Consider the following 17641-nt stretch of genomic DNA (forward strand, 5'->3'; position numbering starts at 1 on the left):
GTAACTAGAAACTGGTTTGTGCGTCCATTTGAAATCGAAAATCCCCTTATTCATCATTAGACGTCCTTTTGCCACGAGAGTTTGAGTTTCGTCCTCATCAACTTGTCTACGACTGCTATACTCTTCCTCGGTCTTGGACAGCAAGGAAACGAGATCCGTCCCACTTGCTTTCTCCAAAACACCTTGAAGCCCAATTTCACCTTCACAAATGAACTTCATGCACTCCATGATCTTCTCCGATATCTCACCATCACTCTTGAGCAATAACATCGTTTCCGATAGAGACTTGACCACCTTTATCTTCTGCAGTGTGAGTTTTGCTTCGCAGATCTCAAACACTTCGAGCTTCTTGATTAAACTCCTTAGAGGCAAAGGAAATTTCTCTAGACTCTCTAGCATCTCTCCAACTTCGCGTGAATTTTGGATGCTTCCTAAAATGCAAGGAGTCTCCTTTTTGTTACGTTTTACTTTCATTTTATTTGACTGGATGTCTATTCTTTCTTGTTTGGTTAAAATAAGCAAACGTTATTTCCTTTCCTATTTCATAAATAAAACGTAATTAGGTGATTACCTGTGAATTGGCGGATATATTATTGTATGAATAATAATTAGAAATATTAAAAATATATTTTTTTTAATTTTAGATAGTTTAAAACTCTGTCGTAAAGTTTCCATAAATTTGATGTAAAAATAACTGATGAATATTTAGTAATAACAAATGCTTGTGAAATTATATATGTAATTATCACATTAACTTTTCCAATACCTATTATTCATCTTCTTCGGGCTCTTCTTATTTTTCTCGTCATCATTTTGTTCTTTTTATTAAATTTTTGCTAATATTTTACATATTTTTCCCAAATATTTATTTATATATCTAAATAATGATATAAAACATACAATCATAACATTACCTCATTCAGTAAATTATTTGACTTAATGCAAAACATTTTTTAAATCAAAGTTCTCATATGTTTCGTTAAATATAATCCGTCTAATTTTCAAAGCCTAATTATTTATAGGGGCCCTTATTTATAAAGCATATATGGAAAATATAAGAGATTAATAACTATTATAGATACTGCTATATTTTTATAGGAATATGAAATCATTATATCAATTTCTATTCATTATTTTATGTAGTATATAAATATAAAAAAATTTAGCTACTACTATTATTTGTAATGTCATTTAGGTTATTTAGCAAGTGATAATAATTAGCTTTAGACTTACTTTTTTTTTTTAGATCTAATTAAAATAAATTAAATTATAAAAAGTTGTGTTCATTATATTATGTCGTTTAAATATAAAAATAATTAATCAAACGTTATTATTCTTTATATAATTTCAAAGATTATAAAAAAGTGTATGTTTGAATATCATGTTCATGATTGTATGATCTATCCAATGTGACTATACAATACCCTATTAAAATTTGAAAGACATTATACTACTAGTTTTGGATATTCATACATGTTGGTTGGTAATTTGACTTTGAAGTATAATAAATTAATAATTAAATCAAAACTTTGATTAATAAAAGAACATGAGAAAATAAAAAATATAAGCAAAGATTAAACAAGTTATCACTGATCAGCACTTGCTTTTTTCTTGCGCTGCTTGATTCGCTAACATTTTCATTCTTCTTTTTGCCCATCTGCAGAAAGTTTAACCAAATTAGCATTAACACAAACACATAGAGAGACAGGAGTTAAGATATTGGAGCTTTCAACAAACCAGGAGTTAGGCTGGTTATAGTATTGATTGTACCAGAATATTGGAGCTTTCAACAACTTTTACTAGATTTTGTATGTAAATAACTTTCACTCGCGCATTTTTTTTTTTGTGCTCGTTTCTTCGTGTCAATGATGTTATTATGTGGAATCTACAGAACCAAAATTAGTAATTTTAAAAAAATTATATTTTGTGGTTTACAAAATTTCAAGAGTGTACTTTGTGATTAAAAATACTAATACTTCCGATATGTTATTGTCAAAAATTAAAACCGCAATACACTAATGCAAATGGAAACAAACAATGAAGTCGTCACTGAGGACGTTGTTGGTCGGCAGAAGGATCAGCGGGGGCTGGTGCCTCGCCGTCGTTGGGGATCCAGAAAGTGAGAACCGTAGAGGCAGCAACGAACATTGCTCTACGCGGTGCCCATTTCAGACACGACGCTACTCCTATGTTGTTCTCCCACCTCGCCACCTGCTTTTTTAGACTTTGTTTAGATACTGTGACAAGGATAATGGCAAAAAGGAATACAGTAGCTACAACTTTCTGAATCATTCATCTTCTTTTAAGTGAACCAGTGTCCATAACTGGTGTATGTACAATATCAATGGTGTTTGACTGTTCCGTATTTACCTCAGATGGGTTCTCGATGTTCCACGCATGTAAGGTTCCATCTCCTGAACCTGTATCCACATACAAATAACACTAACTGTGAGTCATGATAAAGATAAATCTAGCATTATCTGGACAAGTGCATGACCATATTACCTGACAGAACATACTTGCCATCTGGCGTGAAGGTGGCTTCTAGGGATGTACCCTGTGAAGGCTCCAAACTAAAACCACATTTCTGCAAAGCAAACAAAAATGAACATAATGTTCTGTCTTCTTCAAATGAAAGATAAAAAATGTAGTTACCTTCTCTCCATGATATGCGTCAAGAACGTAGATATTGTTATTTGTGGTAGTAAGAAGCATAGATTTTCCATCGTTGCTGAATTTAATATCGTTAACCTCAGCAGTATCACCACCCACCAGAAATGTGTCAAAGGGACCCTACAGAAGAGATCAACTGGGTTTAGTTAGAACTACAAGAGAATTCGTTTGCAAGGTTGTGTGAATCATAGCAAGTAGCTAACCTTGTCATAACATCTGGAATCAAATAACTTAACAGCACCTCCTTCCATTGCAATTGCAAACACCAGGCCTTGTTGGTCGTAAGCTACCGCAGGTCTCCCACGTAGGTGTAGAATTCCCTGTAGACTAAAAGGGTAAGCACAAATCATGAAACTATATGCATTACAAGAGAGGCTGTTAACTAGGGAAGAGAGCCTAAATCTAGATTCTAAAATGTTACATGGTTGCAGCATCTTCATCAAGTCAATTAACAACAAGAAAGAGCACTTTCTTGACTAAATCTCTAGCATAATCATATGAAATTCTCAGGGACTTTGTGAAAGTGGAAACAAACCTGGCAGGCATTAACACGAAGATCCCAGAGTCTGACACTTCTGTCTAAAGAACCAGACATGAAGCTATCATTAATAGGCGACATACAAAGCGAAACAACCCTAAAAACAGAACAACATTTTTTCATCAATGTACATAATAATACTAGTGCATAAGCATATATCACCAATAAATTCAATCTCAGAGGTTATTAAAAGACCTGTCTTTGTGGCCTTTAAAGTAGCGAAGGATCCGATTATCATACATTGAGAGATATCTCAGAGATTCTGGTACATGAAAAAAAACTAAATGTGTTAACACCATTACTGAATAAACCAATCTCAAGCTAAGGTAAGTGAGAAGGAGGAGTCATCATTACCTCCAGTGGACTCAAGATTGTATAGAGAAGAGCAAATAAGAGAGCTGGGATGATGTGTAAAGCATACACGATCAGTCCCATGTTTCTTATGATATGTTACCTTCACCTGTCTACGCTTCAACAAAAAAAAAATGGATACAAAAAATAAATTAATCTATTTATCCCAAAATATTATTCTCAATTCCCTAAGGCAATTAGATTCCTCTCTCGCTAGAACACTATGAGCTAAGGAGAGAAACTGACTTAGCGTTGGCGATATCGAAGAGACGAAGCGAATCGTCCTCGCTCGACGTCACCAGCAGATCATCAGTCCTGTGGAACCCCACCGAACGTATCTTCCCTCCCTGCAAATCCAACGATGAGATCAATTGGATTTTGGCAAAAGTTAATCGGAGATCATAGGAGAAGAGAAAAGTAATTGCGTACGAAGTCGGAGAAGACTGCTCCGATGGCCATGCTGCGTACAAGTCCGTCGTCTAGCTCCGTCAACGACATCTTCACGGTGAACAAGCTGTGGAGGAAGCACGAGAGGCGGAGGGTGGAGAGGGAGAGAACGAATAACGCTCTGGTGAGAGAGTTTAGTGGGTTTCGCGGGTGTACACCTACACGGCGTCGTTTTATTCGGATTGACGAAGGGGATAAAAGTAAACTGCTCGTCGTTCTATTCTAACGGAAAAGAACTACGTGTCGTTACGAAGATTTTTTAGTTTGAATTTAACAACTAATCTATTGAATTAGAATTCTATTTTAGACATCATGTGCTATATTTTAATTTTGGACAACTAATTATTGGTCTATCTAAATAATTTAATAGATTGGATATCAATGATATTAACTATTACACAAATATTTATCATTTATGACATTCTTTATTCTAATATTTTTACTTCGCCCAATAAATTTATTTAACAAGATAAAATATAGCAAAAAATTTCTTAAATCTATACATTGCATTTTGTAATATATAGTTTAAATATATTATATCATATATGCAAAATAGAAAGACATCTCAAAAATGACATTTTGTTTGAATAGTATATATTTTCATTTAGTGATATATTATATAATTATATAATTTTATTGTTTAGATTTTTTATTCGTAATAATTATATAGTGATTTGTTTGATACATTTACTTTCTTATTATTTTTTATTACTTATTAACATATTTTCAAGCTCAGCACAATAAATTCACAATCTGAAATAATCAAATACAAAATCTTTTTCAATATAACTTTTTTTAATTTATATAGTTTGTATACGATACATTTTAAAATTTATTTTGGTATACTATAAATGGATATTTGTTTATGATAATTTATATTTTTATGTTGTGTTTAAGAACATATACTTGAACATCTACATTTTTGTATTTTGTTAAATTTTATAAGTAAATACACTGTTATATTTAAGTAATAATTTTTTATCAACCATGTTTAAGCAATATCTATTTTATTAATTTAGTAAATTGTATACATAGTAGTATTTATCATATTTGGTTAGTAAATTTTATCAATATAGAATATTTTTGGATGTTTGGTATTAAATTTTTTGATTTTTTATTAATAAATTAAGATTCTAAAATATTATATTAATTTTGATTCTTATAGCCTAATTTGTTTTTGTGTTACTTTTCAAAAAGTTATATTTTAGCATCTATTTTATATTAATAATAAATAAAATCTTTATTGATTATGTGAGAATTAATATAAATAATTAAATATGTCAGATAAAATAATTAATTAAGTGGTTCTACTATGACTTGTCAACAGTAGATAAAAAATAGGATCCTAAATTAATATATTAGATATTTATTTATATTTTTTGTGCCAGTTATAATTCCAAATTTTACTTTTCATAATTAATTAAGTTTTCAGTTCAAGTCAATCAAATTTTAAACAGTTTAAAATTAAACATTTGAGTGTGGAAGCAAATGTAATTATATATTTATATGATGATGAAAATATAATTTAGAAATCAAAACGTTTTCTTGGAGTGGAAGTCCCCTTAGTCCAGTGGTTTGACTAAGGGTTCATTAATACTTCTACACCAGGAGGTCTGGGGTTCAAACCCCAGAAAACGCAAATTATGCAGATCATGGAGAAAAAGGGTTACAAGAGGTCTTCAGCATGGTGCAAGGGCGTATCATCGAACATGGATCTCATAGGACGGCTCGAGCGATGCAGTCAGACGTGCATTATCATATGATGGTAGAATTGTCGGCTGTAGAATCGTCTATGTAATATTTCTCATCGTTGTAATAGCATAATTAATCAGACGTTCAAAAAAAAAAAAACGTTTTCTTGGAAAAAAGTCTTTTAGTTAAAAACGTTCAGACCAAATTATATGGCGAGTCTGCGAACAAAAGTGTCAAATACAAAAATTGAACATTGAAGAAAATGAAATTCTGAATTTTTGTTTCAAACACATATGGAAAGGTCTGCGAAAATAGTAAAATCACAAATGAAACACGAATGTAATTCAAAGACGTGCTCTCGAACTAAAGATCAGACATGGGAGATGAGACTCTATACAATGTCATGGGAGGAGACACAGCTAACGACCCCCAAACCAACCTCTTGGTGGTTGCTGCTGCTGCTGTTGCATCACACCTCCATTCATCAGCTTGTCTAAAACAGTATTGAGGTCCACGGCTTGACCGTTCTCAGTTAACGCCCTCACTGTTCCTCTCACCTGGTCTCTTGGGAACCCCATGCTACTCACTTTGTCGATCACATCGTCCACTGGGACATTACTTCCGGATCTCGGGGAACCGGAGCCTCCGCCGCCACTTCCACCACTGCTGATAGCTGTAGCCATGGGTAAAGCTTGTGGTAGTGGGCGAGCCATAGGGATTTGCGGATAACCAGATCCGCCTCCTCCTCCTCCACTCTGATGTGACGGTTTCATGGACTGGGAGTTTCCAAACTGTGAAGAGGGTGGCGTGGTGTACGGGTAAGGTTCAGGAGAGTATCCGGAAGGGAAGCCTGAGCTGGATCTACCACCTGGTCCGTCGTACATTGACGGTGGCGTTGGAGGATTATTGTAGTACTGTTGAGATGGGGCGGGAGCAGGAGGAGGTTGTTGACGAGGAGGGTTAGACGAGTAAGGGTAAGGTGGTTCCTCCGGGTTGTAGCCTGAAGACGGTTGTTGAAGCTGAGGAGGTGGCTGTTGAGGGTACTGTGGCTGTTGAGGAGGTGGCTGGTAAGGTGGTTGATGCAGTGACTGGGTTTGAGGAGGTGGAGGAGGTTGATAAGGAGGATTGTTCACTGGTGGCGGCTGGGACTGACCACCACCAGGCGGGGAGAAATAAGACTCCTGTTGGGGAGGAAACTGGCTGGGAAGCTGAGGCAGTTGTGATGAAGGTGCCTGGAGGCTGTGCTGTTGGATAAATTGTTGTGGTGGGAGGCCCTGCTGAGTAAGAGATGGTGGAGCTGCAGCAGAAGCTGGTGGCTGAGGCAGTGCTGCGGGTGGTTGAGCAGTGGGTTCAACATGTGTAGAGTGCTTATCGGAACGTTGGTCTACCTTTGATACCTGAAGCTTTGAGAGCTGAAGCTGCGCTTCAAGTATCTCTTGTTTGTCCTTCAACAACTGGACACCACTTTGCACCTGAATGCAAATTATACAAACATTGAGTAATGTAGAACCGCTGGTATATCAAAAAGTTCAAATGCATAAGATTGCTTCTAGGACTGGCCCTTAGATTTTGGGGGCTATAGAGAATTTATTAAAAGTTTTAGTAAAGTTTTTTAGGACCGGCCTTGCTTCTAGATCATGAAACCACAAACTTCCACTTCAGGCAAGAGTCTGGTTATGTCTAAATTCAAATTAATCTACATTAGGTTTTTTTCCCAAATGCTTTAAGTTACCTCTAACATGATGTTTTCAAGCTGTCTCATTTTCCCATCAGTGTTTCCATGACTGTTCCCAACAGAAACTTTCACATCATCCACCAAATTCTCCAGATTCCTAGTCCTACTCTCCAGCTGTGTCAGACGTGCACTAACACCTTCCATGACATTCATCAAGTCATCAGCATGCTTCTTCATCACCCGATCAATCTCAGATAGTATCGCCGTCTCAGGGTTAACTCGCTCCTTCTCAGCAAACAACTTCGAAGGCTCAATAGAGTCAACAGAACCATAACTCTGCTAATACATCAACAAAACACCATAACTAAATCGTCATCATCCCAACCAATGCAACCACCAAACAATAGACACAACAGCTGTATTAAACAATTAAAACAATTAAATAACCAACCAATCCTAACCTTTAACTGATTCCATTAAAGCCAAACATAGTAATTGTAATAAACAGACAATAGGAATCTTACTCTTGCGGATGATTTAACGGGATAAAAATCAGACGCGGCAAAACCCCTAGCCGCCGGCGTGGAATTGACGGATCCGGCGAGATCTAAAGCGGAGTGAGACAATCCGACGGTGGTGTTAGGTCGAATAGGCTGAAAATCGTAGCTGGGAACGATCGCTTCCTTCTTGGGCACTAAATCGTTAGTATCGTCGACACGCGATCTCTGATGATCGCCGTCGTTCGAGTTAGTGTCGTTCATCAGATCCATTATCTGTTTATCCGAGAACCGAGTCGTGTTCATCGATCGAAAGATGGGATTTTACTTTATTATATAAAGGTCTCCCCTTTGATTTTATATGATTTTCTAACTTCCTTGTGGGGAAATAAAATATATATATCATGGGTCCATTTGATAACTTGAGCAATATTGTGAACTTTGGAAACTAGTAAAGCCCATTGGGCTTTAAATTTTTAATAAACCTATGAAAACTTTACTTTGGAGTTTGTACCGACAACTAGTTTCAAACAAAACTCGAAGTAGGACATAAGACTAGCCCTCGGCATTCAAATTTCAGTTATATGGTTCGGTTCTGGTTCAGTTAGTTTGATTTTTTGGTTCTAGAAGTTTAGGATTCGTTAAGATATTTAGAAAATTCGTTTCAATTTCAGTTCGAGTAACAAAATTAGAAACGACTTATATCCGAAATAATTTTGGTTCTATTTGTTTCGGTTTTTTAATTAATTCAGATTAAAAAGTTAAAAAGTTCATTTTTGGATTATTATCAGATCTTTTTGGGCTTTCAAGCTCGTATAATAGTAATATAACTTTTGCATCCATTCGATTCCGATTTTTCAATTAATTCGGATTAAAAAATTAAATAGTTCATTTTTTTGGATTAATATCAGATTTTTTTGGGCTTTCAAGCTCGTACAATAGTACAATACAACGCATCGGAGCAGTCTACAACAGGTAATCAAGTTGACAATTCAATCTCTAAACTTGAATACAACATTTTATCAATTCGATATGTATATAAACTCAGCTTTACATGTATAAAGTACCACACCTCGTTTTCTTCAGCCTGACCACAACATGCATAAACTCAGCTATTACATATATACACACACTTGACAAGTTTATTACACATTGGTTTAGTCGAAACGCATAGTAGTTGCGAGAATCAACAAACGGGACGTAGTCTACCACTAATCACCACCTTATCGTCGTCCTCTTCCTCGTCTCCAAGTAGCCGCTGGGAACAATCATCGCATTCGGAAGACGAAGAAGGACCACAAAAGATTCCACCCCATCGTGGAAAGTAAATAAGCGTGACAGAAAGAGACGCGACAAAAGTCATTAACCCCATAAGTGAAATGCTTCTTTGCTTTCTAACATTATCGCCGGAAAACAACAAAACCTGTGTCACCACCGCTCCTACAGTGCCACCACTTCCCGTCATTCCCGCCACCACTCCTAGCGATCTATCACCGGAAATTAAAAAAATAAATCAATTACTTAAAAAAATAAAATCAAAACAGTGACACTCCTAACCTTGTGGAGACGAAGGGGACGACGCCAAAGATGAGTCCAGAAGCAGCTTGGACGAATATAGAGAAGACCCACATGACGGCGATTGATCCCCAGAGCGAGTTGACTCGTCCGAGTAACAAACACAACAACCCAGCCACCGACTGCACTATCCACAGCCCCCACAGCCTCCCTCTCATCCCGAACCTTTTCCCCAGCAAGTCCGAAACCATCCCTCCCGCCGGCCGCGACGCCACGTTCGATATCGCGAAACTCGCCGCGATCGTCCCCGCCGCCTCAAGATTCACGCCGAACCGCTCGTAGAAGTATCCTGCGATCATGTTGTCCGTCGTGAGCTCGACGCCGAACGAGTAACCGTACAGCAAAGCTAGAATCCACGCTCTGTAGTCTCCAAGTCCGTCGAGAAGGATTCGGACAAAACTCGAACGTTCTTCTTCTTCTAACTGAGTTCTGTCTTTGTAGGCTTTTCTCTTACCGTCGGGTGTGTCTTGTCCGTAGAGGAGAACTAGTACGGCGGTGATCACCTGGAAAACGGCGGGGAACACGAACGACACGCGCCAAGAGACATCGCGTGGGAGGAACTCAGCGATGGTCGTGTAGAGAATAGGCATAAGGAGCTGAGAGAGACCAGCGCCGACGTTAGCCCAACCGGCGGAGACGCCGTTAGCGAGACCGACGACGTTGCCGGAGAACATGGAGGACATCCAGTACTGATTAGCGACGAAGTTAGCTAGCGAGAAGCCGACGAAGAAGCGGACGAGGACGAAGGAAGTGGGAGAGGAGACGAAGGCGGTGGAGAGGATGGCGGGAGCGGTGAGGAAAGAGAGGATCGCGGAGGAGGTGCGCGGGCCGATGAGATCGCAGAGCGGGCCCATGGCGAGGCGGGAGAAAATGGAGCCGGCGAAGGAGGCGGTTCCGGCGGCGGATACGGCGGAGGCGGAGAGGCGGAGGTCGGAGGAGATGACGGGGATTAGAGGAGGGATGGAGAAGGTGGAGAAGAAGCAGGAGAAGAGTGAGAGCCACGCTAGGTGAAAGGCGCGTGAGTGGGGGGAGGAGAGAGAGAACGGTCGGAACACGGTGGCTCGCCCGCTGGAATCAACAGGGACTGTGGCATACTCAAACGACGGCGTTTCGGTGTTACGTTGAGATGGCTCCATGACAGTTAATACCTCGCTAACTCCATGATCCCCCGGTAGTCATTATATTCAACAAATATCGTGTTGATAGTGTGGCTAGAATTAATCTATCTTATTACAACATCACTATCTTCAATTAAAAACATGATATATATGTGTGTCGAAAAAAAACATGATATACAAACCGAAAAAACATGATATCTTACAACTCCTTTTATTACTATCTTTAGTGTTGTTCTAAGCTCCCTACCTTGATATTTGTACTTTTGTATTTTTGCATAAATGGCACAAAGGAAGACGACACGTTACGCATCTATCTTAACTTCATAAGTTATCACACGTTATCAAACCATACATCGAATCTAATCAATTCTGATTCCAGGACTCGAGTTGGTTTAGTCCGGTTATGAAAACCCCTTTTAATTTATACTCACTACTCAGCATGCAAGAACATATAAAATGTACAGTTTACAGTATAATTAATTACACTAAAACCTTTGTGAAGCCAATGAATCTCTTTACCAAGAACTGCTCACCACAAACAGCAAAAGATTATCTCTTGATTCCATCAATAAAATTGATTCCAAGTGGATCCCCCGGTTAAAAGGAAACTTGTATAGAGAATAAAGTTTACCACCAAACTTCCTTTCATCAACCAAAGCCATCACAGGGATTCCTTTAGAAGTAAAACTTGTACTATCTCTTGTGTTTTCATAATGGCCAGCATTATTTTTGTATTGTTGGCAGAGATGGTCAGACAAGAGTAGAGTCAGTAGACTCATTGAGCAGTGACTGGAGATTGGAGGCTACTGCATCGATGAACTCTTTTAGATACTTTGTGAATTTATTACGATGTTACTGTTTTTAAAAGGCAATTGTTGTGATTTTAGTTGTTATACAGATTTTGAAAATTTTAAATTTGGTAAGGACATAACCAAAACTATTTATCAAAAGATAAATAGAAGCTTCTAACACAACAGATAACATATAATCCGTAATTCTTAATCAGAATCACATATTTAAATAGATTTCCTTTTTGCCAACTAAATGAAAAGGAAAATAATAGATTCAAACAAATAAAGGAAAATATATTTAGAAACGCGTTTCCTTTTCTAGAAGATGTAATGCAGAACCTATAAATATATATCTCAACTTCTCCTTGCTTTCTTCTATATTCTCAGACTTTCACAAGCCCTACACAAATAGACTCTTCTATATATATTTTTCTTCGTTCTCTGCTTTCTTGTTTCCATAAGGTAAAGAAGATGTGTCCGTTGAGGTTCGTAATAGTGTTCTTCTCAGTAGTACTCGCTGGATATTTCACTTGGAAGACGGTGGATTCTTCTCCAGAGCTTGACTCACCAGTGGAACCCAAGGAGAAAGATGATAAACAAGGACTCGGTTTCAAGAGGAAGATGTATAATGGATTCTGGATGTTTGTTGATATGGCTAGCGGAAGGTACCTTTGGAGAAATCTCAAGGCGATATGAAGTCAATGAACAAGATAGAAAAGCAAACGCTCTTTTGATGCACAAACAAAGTAATAGTAATAGCTCTTTCTTTCCTCGTAGCCCATAAATTTTGTAATCTAATTACTAGTTGAATATGAAACAAAAGCAAAAACGAAGAACAATTCTTTTTAATTTTCTATATCCTCAATCATATTATTTTAACTCACTCATATCGTATTTAATCATTCAAAGGAGAAACACTACCTTCAAAAACTAAAAAATTACCTCCTAAAAAAAAAAGAAAAAAAACTAAAAAATTACAAATCAAACAATTGTATCAGAAAAAAAAAATTGTATCAGAAGCTTTAGTCATATGCCATGTTCAAAAACGCGGCTTAGGCGGCCGGATACTCGCCGGAAAAGCGCGTTGCGGCCAGGAACCGCCGCGATTTGGCTTTGGGCGGTCAGTTACTCGGAAAAGTTGAAGAAATCAGTATTCTGGTGATTTGAAGTCTGTAGTTAAGTGTTTCACAATAGATTTGTTATATATTGTTTGAAACTTATGAGATTTGCAAGAAAAACCATGAAAATCGCAACAAAAAACGAACTAGCGGCTGAAGTTTTGTCTGAAAATTCGCAGGTTTAAGGTAGGAGACGGGGTTATTTTCGTCATTTTGCTTTCATTTAACCTAAAACGTTACAAAATGGAATAAAAAGAGCTCTCCTTTACTCGAACTCATGACCTGTAAGGAGTAATAAATGCGTCTAGCCACTGAACCATGCAAGATTATTTTTCTAGTTTACATATTTAAAATATAAACCCATAAATGTATATAAATAATCTAAAATTACGCCCCGATTAATCCCCGTATAATCTCCGATTAATTGATTCGGCGCTAGGCCCTACCCAACCGCACGCGTTACGCCTAGCGTAGTTTCGAACATGGGTCATATGTAAGAAAGTAACCGAGTTAAAGAGGATCTTTCACCTCCTGCACACCAAGCTCTTATGAATCAACTAAAATTAGCTTTTGAATTAGCTCTCAAAATTTATTAAAAGCACTATTTCTGTTGCCTTGTAATAAAAGTCAGCTTAACACACAAAAGCTCTTTCTTTTCTCATATCCCACAAATTTTGTAATTTAGCTAGTTGAATATGAAAACAAAAGCAAAAAATGAAGAACAATTCTTTGTAATTTTCTATATCCTCAATCGTTTTATTTTAACTCAGTCATATCGTATTTAATCATTCAAACTTGAGAAGTTATTTAATCTCACTTGGCACAACCCAAAGAAGAAACCACTACCTTCAAAAACTAAAAACTACAAATCAAACCAGAAGCATTACTCATATGTAAGATTGTAACTGAGATAAAGAGAATCTTTCACCTCCTGCACACCAAGATCTTTTGAATCAACTAAAGAAAAGCTTTTGAATTAACTCTCAAAATTGATTAAAAGCCCTGTTTCTGTTGCCTTGCAAAAAAAGTCATTACACAGTAATGGGCCTATTATATGGGCCGAGTTAATTATTAGGTTAAAAAAAACAAAGAAAAAGCCCGCTCAGGTGCTGAGAGAGGGAGATATTTCCTTAAAAAGTGAAAAGTTTTAGAAACGAACCGGCACGCGTTTCTCTCTGCTTCTCCTCTGTGGCGTATATTCCCATAGTGAGTGAGAGAGTAGAATACTCAAAGCTCTCTCCTTTTCGACCTTTCTTCGTCGAATCTGCAACATACGCTCTCTCTTCGTCGGAGTAAGGGTTCTCGAATCTTCTTTCCAGTTTTGTTCTTCGTCCTGAAACCCCCACCGGATCCGATTTTCCGACATTCGTTTGGGGATTTAAGCTGCATTTTATCGTTTCCCCTAGCTTCTGTCGTAGATTGTCTCTCTCTTTGTGTTTCGTCTTGTTGTCTGCTCGAATCTGTTCTTTTTGCATGTTAGGGTTTTGTTTTTTTATTTCCAGAAAAGGATGTGAAAAGACAAAAGCTTTGTCCTTTTTCATCTGTCCGAAGCTATTAATGGCTTTTTTTTTACATTGTTTCGTTCTTTGTTCCAGGGACTTTTGGTGTAATGGCTGCTACAGCTACTGCTTCGACGATTCGTTACGCGCCTGAGGATCCTAACCTCCCTAAGCCGTGGAAAGGTCTTGTGGATAGCAGAACCGGGTACTTGTACTTTTGGAACCCTGAGACCAATGTTACTCAGTACGAGAGACCTCCTGGTTTAGCTCCTCCCAAACCTTCTCCTGCTCCTCCTGTAAGCTCTTCGGTTCAGGCTCAGCAACAACCTTCCTCTGGGTTCAGTTCTGGAAAGGATGAGGATAAGTATACTAAGGGCAGTGATGGGCCTAAGACTGACTCTGGATCAAGGTTCAGTGAGGTACTGATGATTTATTATACCTTTGATTTATATTTGCTTGCCGCATTGTATTTATATCCCTCTTTTGTTTGAGACAGGCAAGCAGAAGTGGACCTGTGAATTCAAGTAACGCTGCCAGTGGACTAGGGAATGCTTCGTCTGGTGGATCGTCTGCCGTAGTGCCTCCTCCTTCGGCTGCAGCGATTGAAAAAATGTCTCCAGAGGCTTATTGCCGCCGCCATGAAATTACTGTCACTGTTAAGTATTCTTGAGTCTCTCTTCATTTAACCATAAGTTTCTATCCATTACTGACTCTGGTATTCATTTTTTAATTCTTGCTAGGGAGGCCAAGTACCACCACCTCTAATGTCTTTTGAAGCCACTGGTTTCCCTCCAGAGCTTCTGCGGGAGGTAAGAGATCTTCTTTTTTTTTTTTCATATCACAATCACATCATGTTTTTTTTTTAATTCTCACACTGACTTTGGTTATGGGAGAGTAATATGTGTATTTTTTTTTTTACATTGCTCTTCCAAGTGCTAAGACTAGTTTGAGTTTTGTTTTTTTTTTCCTGTTGGATTCATTATTTTACACTTTTATGAAACAACTGTTTTGTCTGATAGCCAGCCCATACTTATTATTATGTCTGCGTTCTTCAACTGTTTTTTGTTTTGGTGGAGGAGTGGGCTACATTCTATTCCCATACTTCTCTGCCCCCTATCGCCCCACCAGCTATATTTCTCTTATGAGAATTTATAAAATTTAAGATTTTAGCAATTACTGGCGGCTAGACACACTTGAGTAGAGAGTCACAATATTACGCCACGTGCACTCTCTTTTTGTCCCCCAGGTGCGATATTTGCTCTTGGAGGAGCCAATGTCGTACACTGTGCCACTTCTTTGGGGTCCTTGCAAATTATTTGGCGTGCCCTTTTCGGTGGACCAAATATTTTGGTAAGGACTTTCATATTAACACCCAAAGCTCGTGGCAGAACCTTTTTGATGTTAATGATATTCATTTCACCCCCATTGAGTCTAGACACAAGTAGATTCTTCCTCCTGGGAGGATGATGCTTCATAGGCCGTGACTAACAGCTCTGCCTTATGTGTTGCTTTCTCTAAAGTGTATTCTTGTTTTTTTTTTTTCAGTTATACGGTGCAGGGTTCTCTGCTCCAAGTCCAATCCAAGCTCAGTCATGGCCAGTTGCGATGCAGAACAGAGACATTGTAGCCGTTGCTAAAACAGGCTCTGGGAAAACTCTCGGTTACTTGATTCCAGGCTTCATGCATCTCCAGCGTGTCCGCAATGACTCGAGAATGGGCCCAACGATCTTGGTGCTGTCACCTACTAGGGAGCTAGCCACACAGATCCAAGCCGAAGCTTTGAAGTTTGGGAAGTCGTCAAGAATCTCCTGTGCCGTAAGTCCATTGAATCTATAATACTGAAACTTGCTTATTTGAGAAATTACTTATTGAGTCGTTTCTGTGTAGTGTTTGTATGGTGGAGCACCAAAGGGTCCTCAGCTGAAGGAAATAGAGAGAGGTGTCGATATCGTCATTGCAACCCCCGGGAGATTAAATGATATCCTTGAGATGAAGAGAATCAGTCTTCACCAAGTGTCTTACCTTGTGCTGGACGAGGCTGATAGAATGCTGGACATGGGATTCGAGCCTCAGATCAGGAAGATTGTTAACGAGGTTCCCACTAAGCGTCAAACCCTCATGTACACAGCCACGTGGCCTAAAGAGGTCAGGAAAATCGCGTCTGATCTGCTTTCTAGCCCTGCGCAAGTCAACATCGGTAACGTCGATGAGCTCGTAGCCAACAAGTCTATTACTCAGGTTTGGACATGATACTGTTAAGACATAGTTACATGAATAGATCTGATGGTTTCTTTATTTTGAAACAGACTATTGAAGTGATACCACCGATGGAGAAACAACGAAGGTTGGAGCAGATACTGCGATCTCAGGAGCCAGGCTCCAAGATAATAATCTTCTGTTCGACCAAGAGGATGTGTGATACTCTCGCGAGGAACTTGACGCGGACGTTTGGAGCTAACGCTATACATGGAGACAAGTCTCAGCAAGAGCGAGATGATGTGCTGAATCAGTTTAGGAGTGGGAGGACTCCTGTTCTCGTTGCAACAGACGTAGCTGCTCGTGGACTCGATGTTAAAGACATCAGGGTGGTGGTGAACTATGATTTCCCAAATGGAGTTGAGGATTATGTTCATAGGATCGGAAGAACGGGAAGAGCTGGAGCGACCGGTTTAGCTTACACTTTCTTTGGGGACCAAGATGCAAAACATGCCTCGGATCTGATCAAGATCTTGGAAGGAGCAAGCCAGAAAGTCCCTCAGGAGGTCCGTGAGTTGGCTACTCGCGGTGGTGGTATGAACAAGTTCCGCCGCTGGGGTACACCTTCTGGTGGTGGTGGTGGCGGCGGCGGCTATGGTGATTCTGGTTATGGTGGTCGTGGTGGTGGCCGTGGTGATTCCGGTTATGGTGGTCGTGGTGATTCTGGTTATGGAGGTCGAGGTGGTTCCAGTTATGGTGGTCGAGGTGATTCCGGTTATGGTGGTCGAGGTGATTCTGGTTATGGTGGGCGTGGTGGTTCCGGTTATGGTGGACGTGGTGGTGGTGATTCACGTGACAGGTAATAAATTCCCTTAGACTCATTGGGATCTCATAACTCTTGTAAATGAAATTAATTTTTCTTTTTTTGGTGGTTTGAAGCAGTGGTCGTGGCTCAGGATGGGGAAGAGAGAGAAGCCGTAGTCCTGAGAGATTCAACAGAGCTGCTGCTGGACCGTCCACTTCCTCACCGCCTCGCAGCTTTCACGAGGCTATGATGATGAGACAGAAGTAACTTGTTGGGTTTTTTACCAGATAGGGGATAATATTTAGTTATATGAAAGTGTGCCCCTTTCGGTTAATTATTCATTTTGTGTAGTGTGTGTGTTGGTGTAAAGTCGCTATAACTTTTAACACCACACACCAGTACAAGATACTTCTAATGTTTTTTTTTTGTTGTTCTACGGAGAAACCTTTTGTGTTTATATTATTATCAAGACAAAAAATCTCGTTTATGGGCTCTTGTTCTTTGCTGATGGTGTTATAAGTTGGTTGTTCTTAGCTATAATGACTGATATTTTGAAATAACAAGCTTGTTTGGTTATTGAATTTATAAATTAGTGAATATATGCACCAAAGAGATATAAAATCGTCTACTTATAAATACCTTGGGACTCTGTTTTGTCTACGTCCC

At 38.7% G+C, this 17641-nt stretch overlaps 4 protein-coding genes across 6 annotated transcripts; 1 reads left to right on the forward strand and 3 right to left on the reverse strand.

Annotated features, from left to right (window-relative positions):
- Nucleotides 1-1899: 1899 nt before the first annotated feature.
- On the reverse strand, nt 1900-4210 carry LOC106429889 (protein ANTHESIS POMOTING FACTOR 1). The gene is made up of 10 exons (XM_013870659.3): nt 3992-4210; nt 3809-3909; nt 3566-3675; nt 3407-3473; nt 3209-3308; nt 2877-2993; nt 2656-2793; nt 2506-2587; nt 2371-2420; nt 1900-2211 (listed from the first exon to the last, which is right to left on the reverse strand). The coding sequence occupies exons 1-10, from the start codon at nt 4058-4060 to the stop codon at nt 2047-2049; spliced, it is 999 nt and encodes a 332-aa protein (XP_013726113.2). The 5' UTR covers nt 4061-4210; the 3' UTR covers nt 1900-2046.
- Nucleotides 4211-5932: 1722 nt separating this feature from the next.
- On the reverse strand, nt 5933-8244 carry LOC106367214 (WW domain-binding protein 11). Of its 2 annotated transcripts, none has more exons than XM_013806940.3 (3): nt 7901-8244; nt 7434-7712; nt 5933-7173 (listed from the first exon to the last, which is right to left on the reverse strand). In XM_013806940.3, the coding sequence occupies exons 1-3, from the start codon at nt 8177-8179 to the stop codon at nt 6121-6123; spliced, it is 1611 nt and encodes a 536-aa protein (XP_013662394.2). In that variant the 5' UTR covers nt 8180-8244; the 3' UTR covers nt 5933-6120. The 2 variants fall into 2 exon arrangements, with proteins under 2 accessions (XP_013662394.2, XP_013662393.2); XM_013806939.3 differs by having other exon boundaries at nt 7434-7715.
- Nucleotides 8245-8873: 629 nt separating this feature from the next.
- Nucleotides 8874-10789, reverse strand: LOC106429961 (high affinity nitrate transporter 2.7). Its single transcript, XM_013870731.3, has 2 exons — nt 9431-10789; nt 8874-9360 (listed from the first exon to the last, which is right to left on the reverse strand). Exons 1-2 carry the CDS (start codon nt 10582-10584, stop codon nt 9060-9062), a joined length of 1455 nt encoding a protein of 484 aa, XP_013726185.2. The 5' UTR covers nt 10585-10789; the 3' UTR covers nt 8874-9059.
- A 2830-nt stretch (nt 10790-13619) lies between these two features.
- LOC106367212 (DEAD-box ATP-dependent RNA helicase 46) lies at nt 13620-17468 on the forward strand. Of its 2 annotated transcripts, none has more exons than XM_022699007.2 (8): nt 13620-13767; nt 14071-14393; nt 14471-14629; nt 14715-14783; nt 15520-15789; nt 15862-16212; nt 16281-17029; nt 17110-17468. In XM_022699007.2, the coding sequence occupies exons 2-8, from the start codon at nt 14085-14087 to the stop codon at nt 17240-17242; spliced, it is 2040 nt and encodes a 679-aa protein (XP_022554728.2). In that variant the 5' UTR covers nt 13620-13767; nt 14071-14084; the 3' UTR covers nt 17243-17468. The 2 variants fall into 2 exon arrangements, with proteins under 2 accessions (XP_022554728.2, XP_022554729.2); XM_022699008.2 differs by having other exon boundaries at nt 17113-17468.
- Nucleotides 17469-17641: the final 173 nt, after the last annotated feature.

Source organism: Brassica napus, chromosome A2, assembly GCF_020379485.1.
Source record: "Brassica napus cultivar Da-Ae chromosome A2, Da-Ae, whole genome shotgun sequence".
Classification (NCBI taxonomy): Eukaryota; Viridiplantae; Streptophyta; class Magnoliopsida; order Brassicales; family Brassicaceae; genus Brassica; species Brassica napus.

What these genes read in the sequence shown, in the direction of transcription:
- LOC106429889 (XM_013870659.3), bottom strand. Translation starts at nt 4,060, where the DNA reads ATGTCGTTGACGGAGCTAGACGACGGACTTGTACGCAGCATGGCCATC. An exon ending in TTCGATATCGCCAACGCTAA is followed by an intron (nt 3,676 to 3,808) that starts GTCAGTTTCTCT and finishes GTTGAAGCGTAG; the next exon opens with ACAGGTGAAGGTAACATATC. An exon ending in CAATCTTGAGTCCACTGGAG is followed by an intron (nt 3,474 to 3,565) that starts GTAATGATGACT and finishes TTCATGTACCAG; the next exon opens with AATCTCTGAGATATCTCTCA.
- LOC106367214 (XM_013806939.3), bottom strand. Translation starts at nt 8,179, where the DNA reads ATGAACACGACTCGGTTCTCGGATAAACAGATAATGGATCTGATGAAC. An exon ending in CCGTTAAATCATCCGCAAGA is followed by an intron (nt 7,716 to 7,900) that starts GTAAGATTCCTA and finishes TTGATGTATTAG; the next exon opens with CAGAGTTATGGTTCTGTTGA. An exon ending in TTGAAAACATCATGTTAGAG is followed by an intron (nt 7,174 to 7,433) that starts GTAACTTAAAGC and finishes ATTTGCATTCAG; the next exon opens with GTGCAAAGTGGTGTCCAGTT.
- LOC106429961 (XM_013870731.3), bottom strand. Translation starts at nt 10,584, where the DNA reads ATGGAGCCATCTCAACGTAACACCGAAACGCCGTCGTTTGAGTATGCC. An exon ending in GTCCCCTTCGTCTCCACAAG is followed by an intron (nt 9,361 to 9,430) that starts GTTAGGAGTGTC and finishes TTCCGGTGATAG; the next exon opens with ATCGCTAGGAGTGGTGGCGG.
- LOC106367212 (XM_022699007.2), top strand. Translation starts at nt 14,085, where the DNA reads ATGGCTGCTACAGCTACTGCTTCGACGATTCGTTACGCGCCTGAGGAT. An exon ending in GCCATGAAATTACTGTCACT is followed by an intron (nt 14,630 to 14,714) that starts GTTAAGTATTCT and finishes AATTCTTGCTAG; the next exon opens with GGAGGCCAAGTACCACCACC. An exon ending in CGTCAAGAATCTCCTGTGCC is followed by an intron (nt 15,790 to 15,861) that starts GTAAGTCCATTG and finishes GTTTCTGTGTAG; the next exon opens with TGTTTGTATGGTGGAGCACC.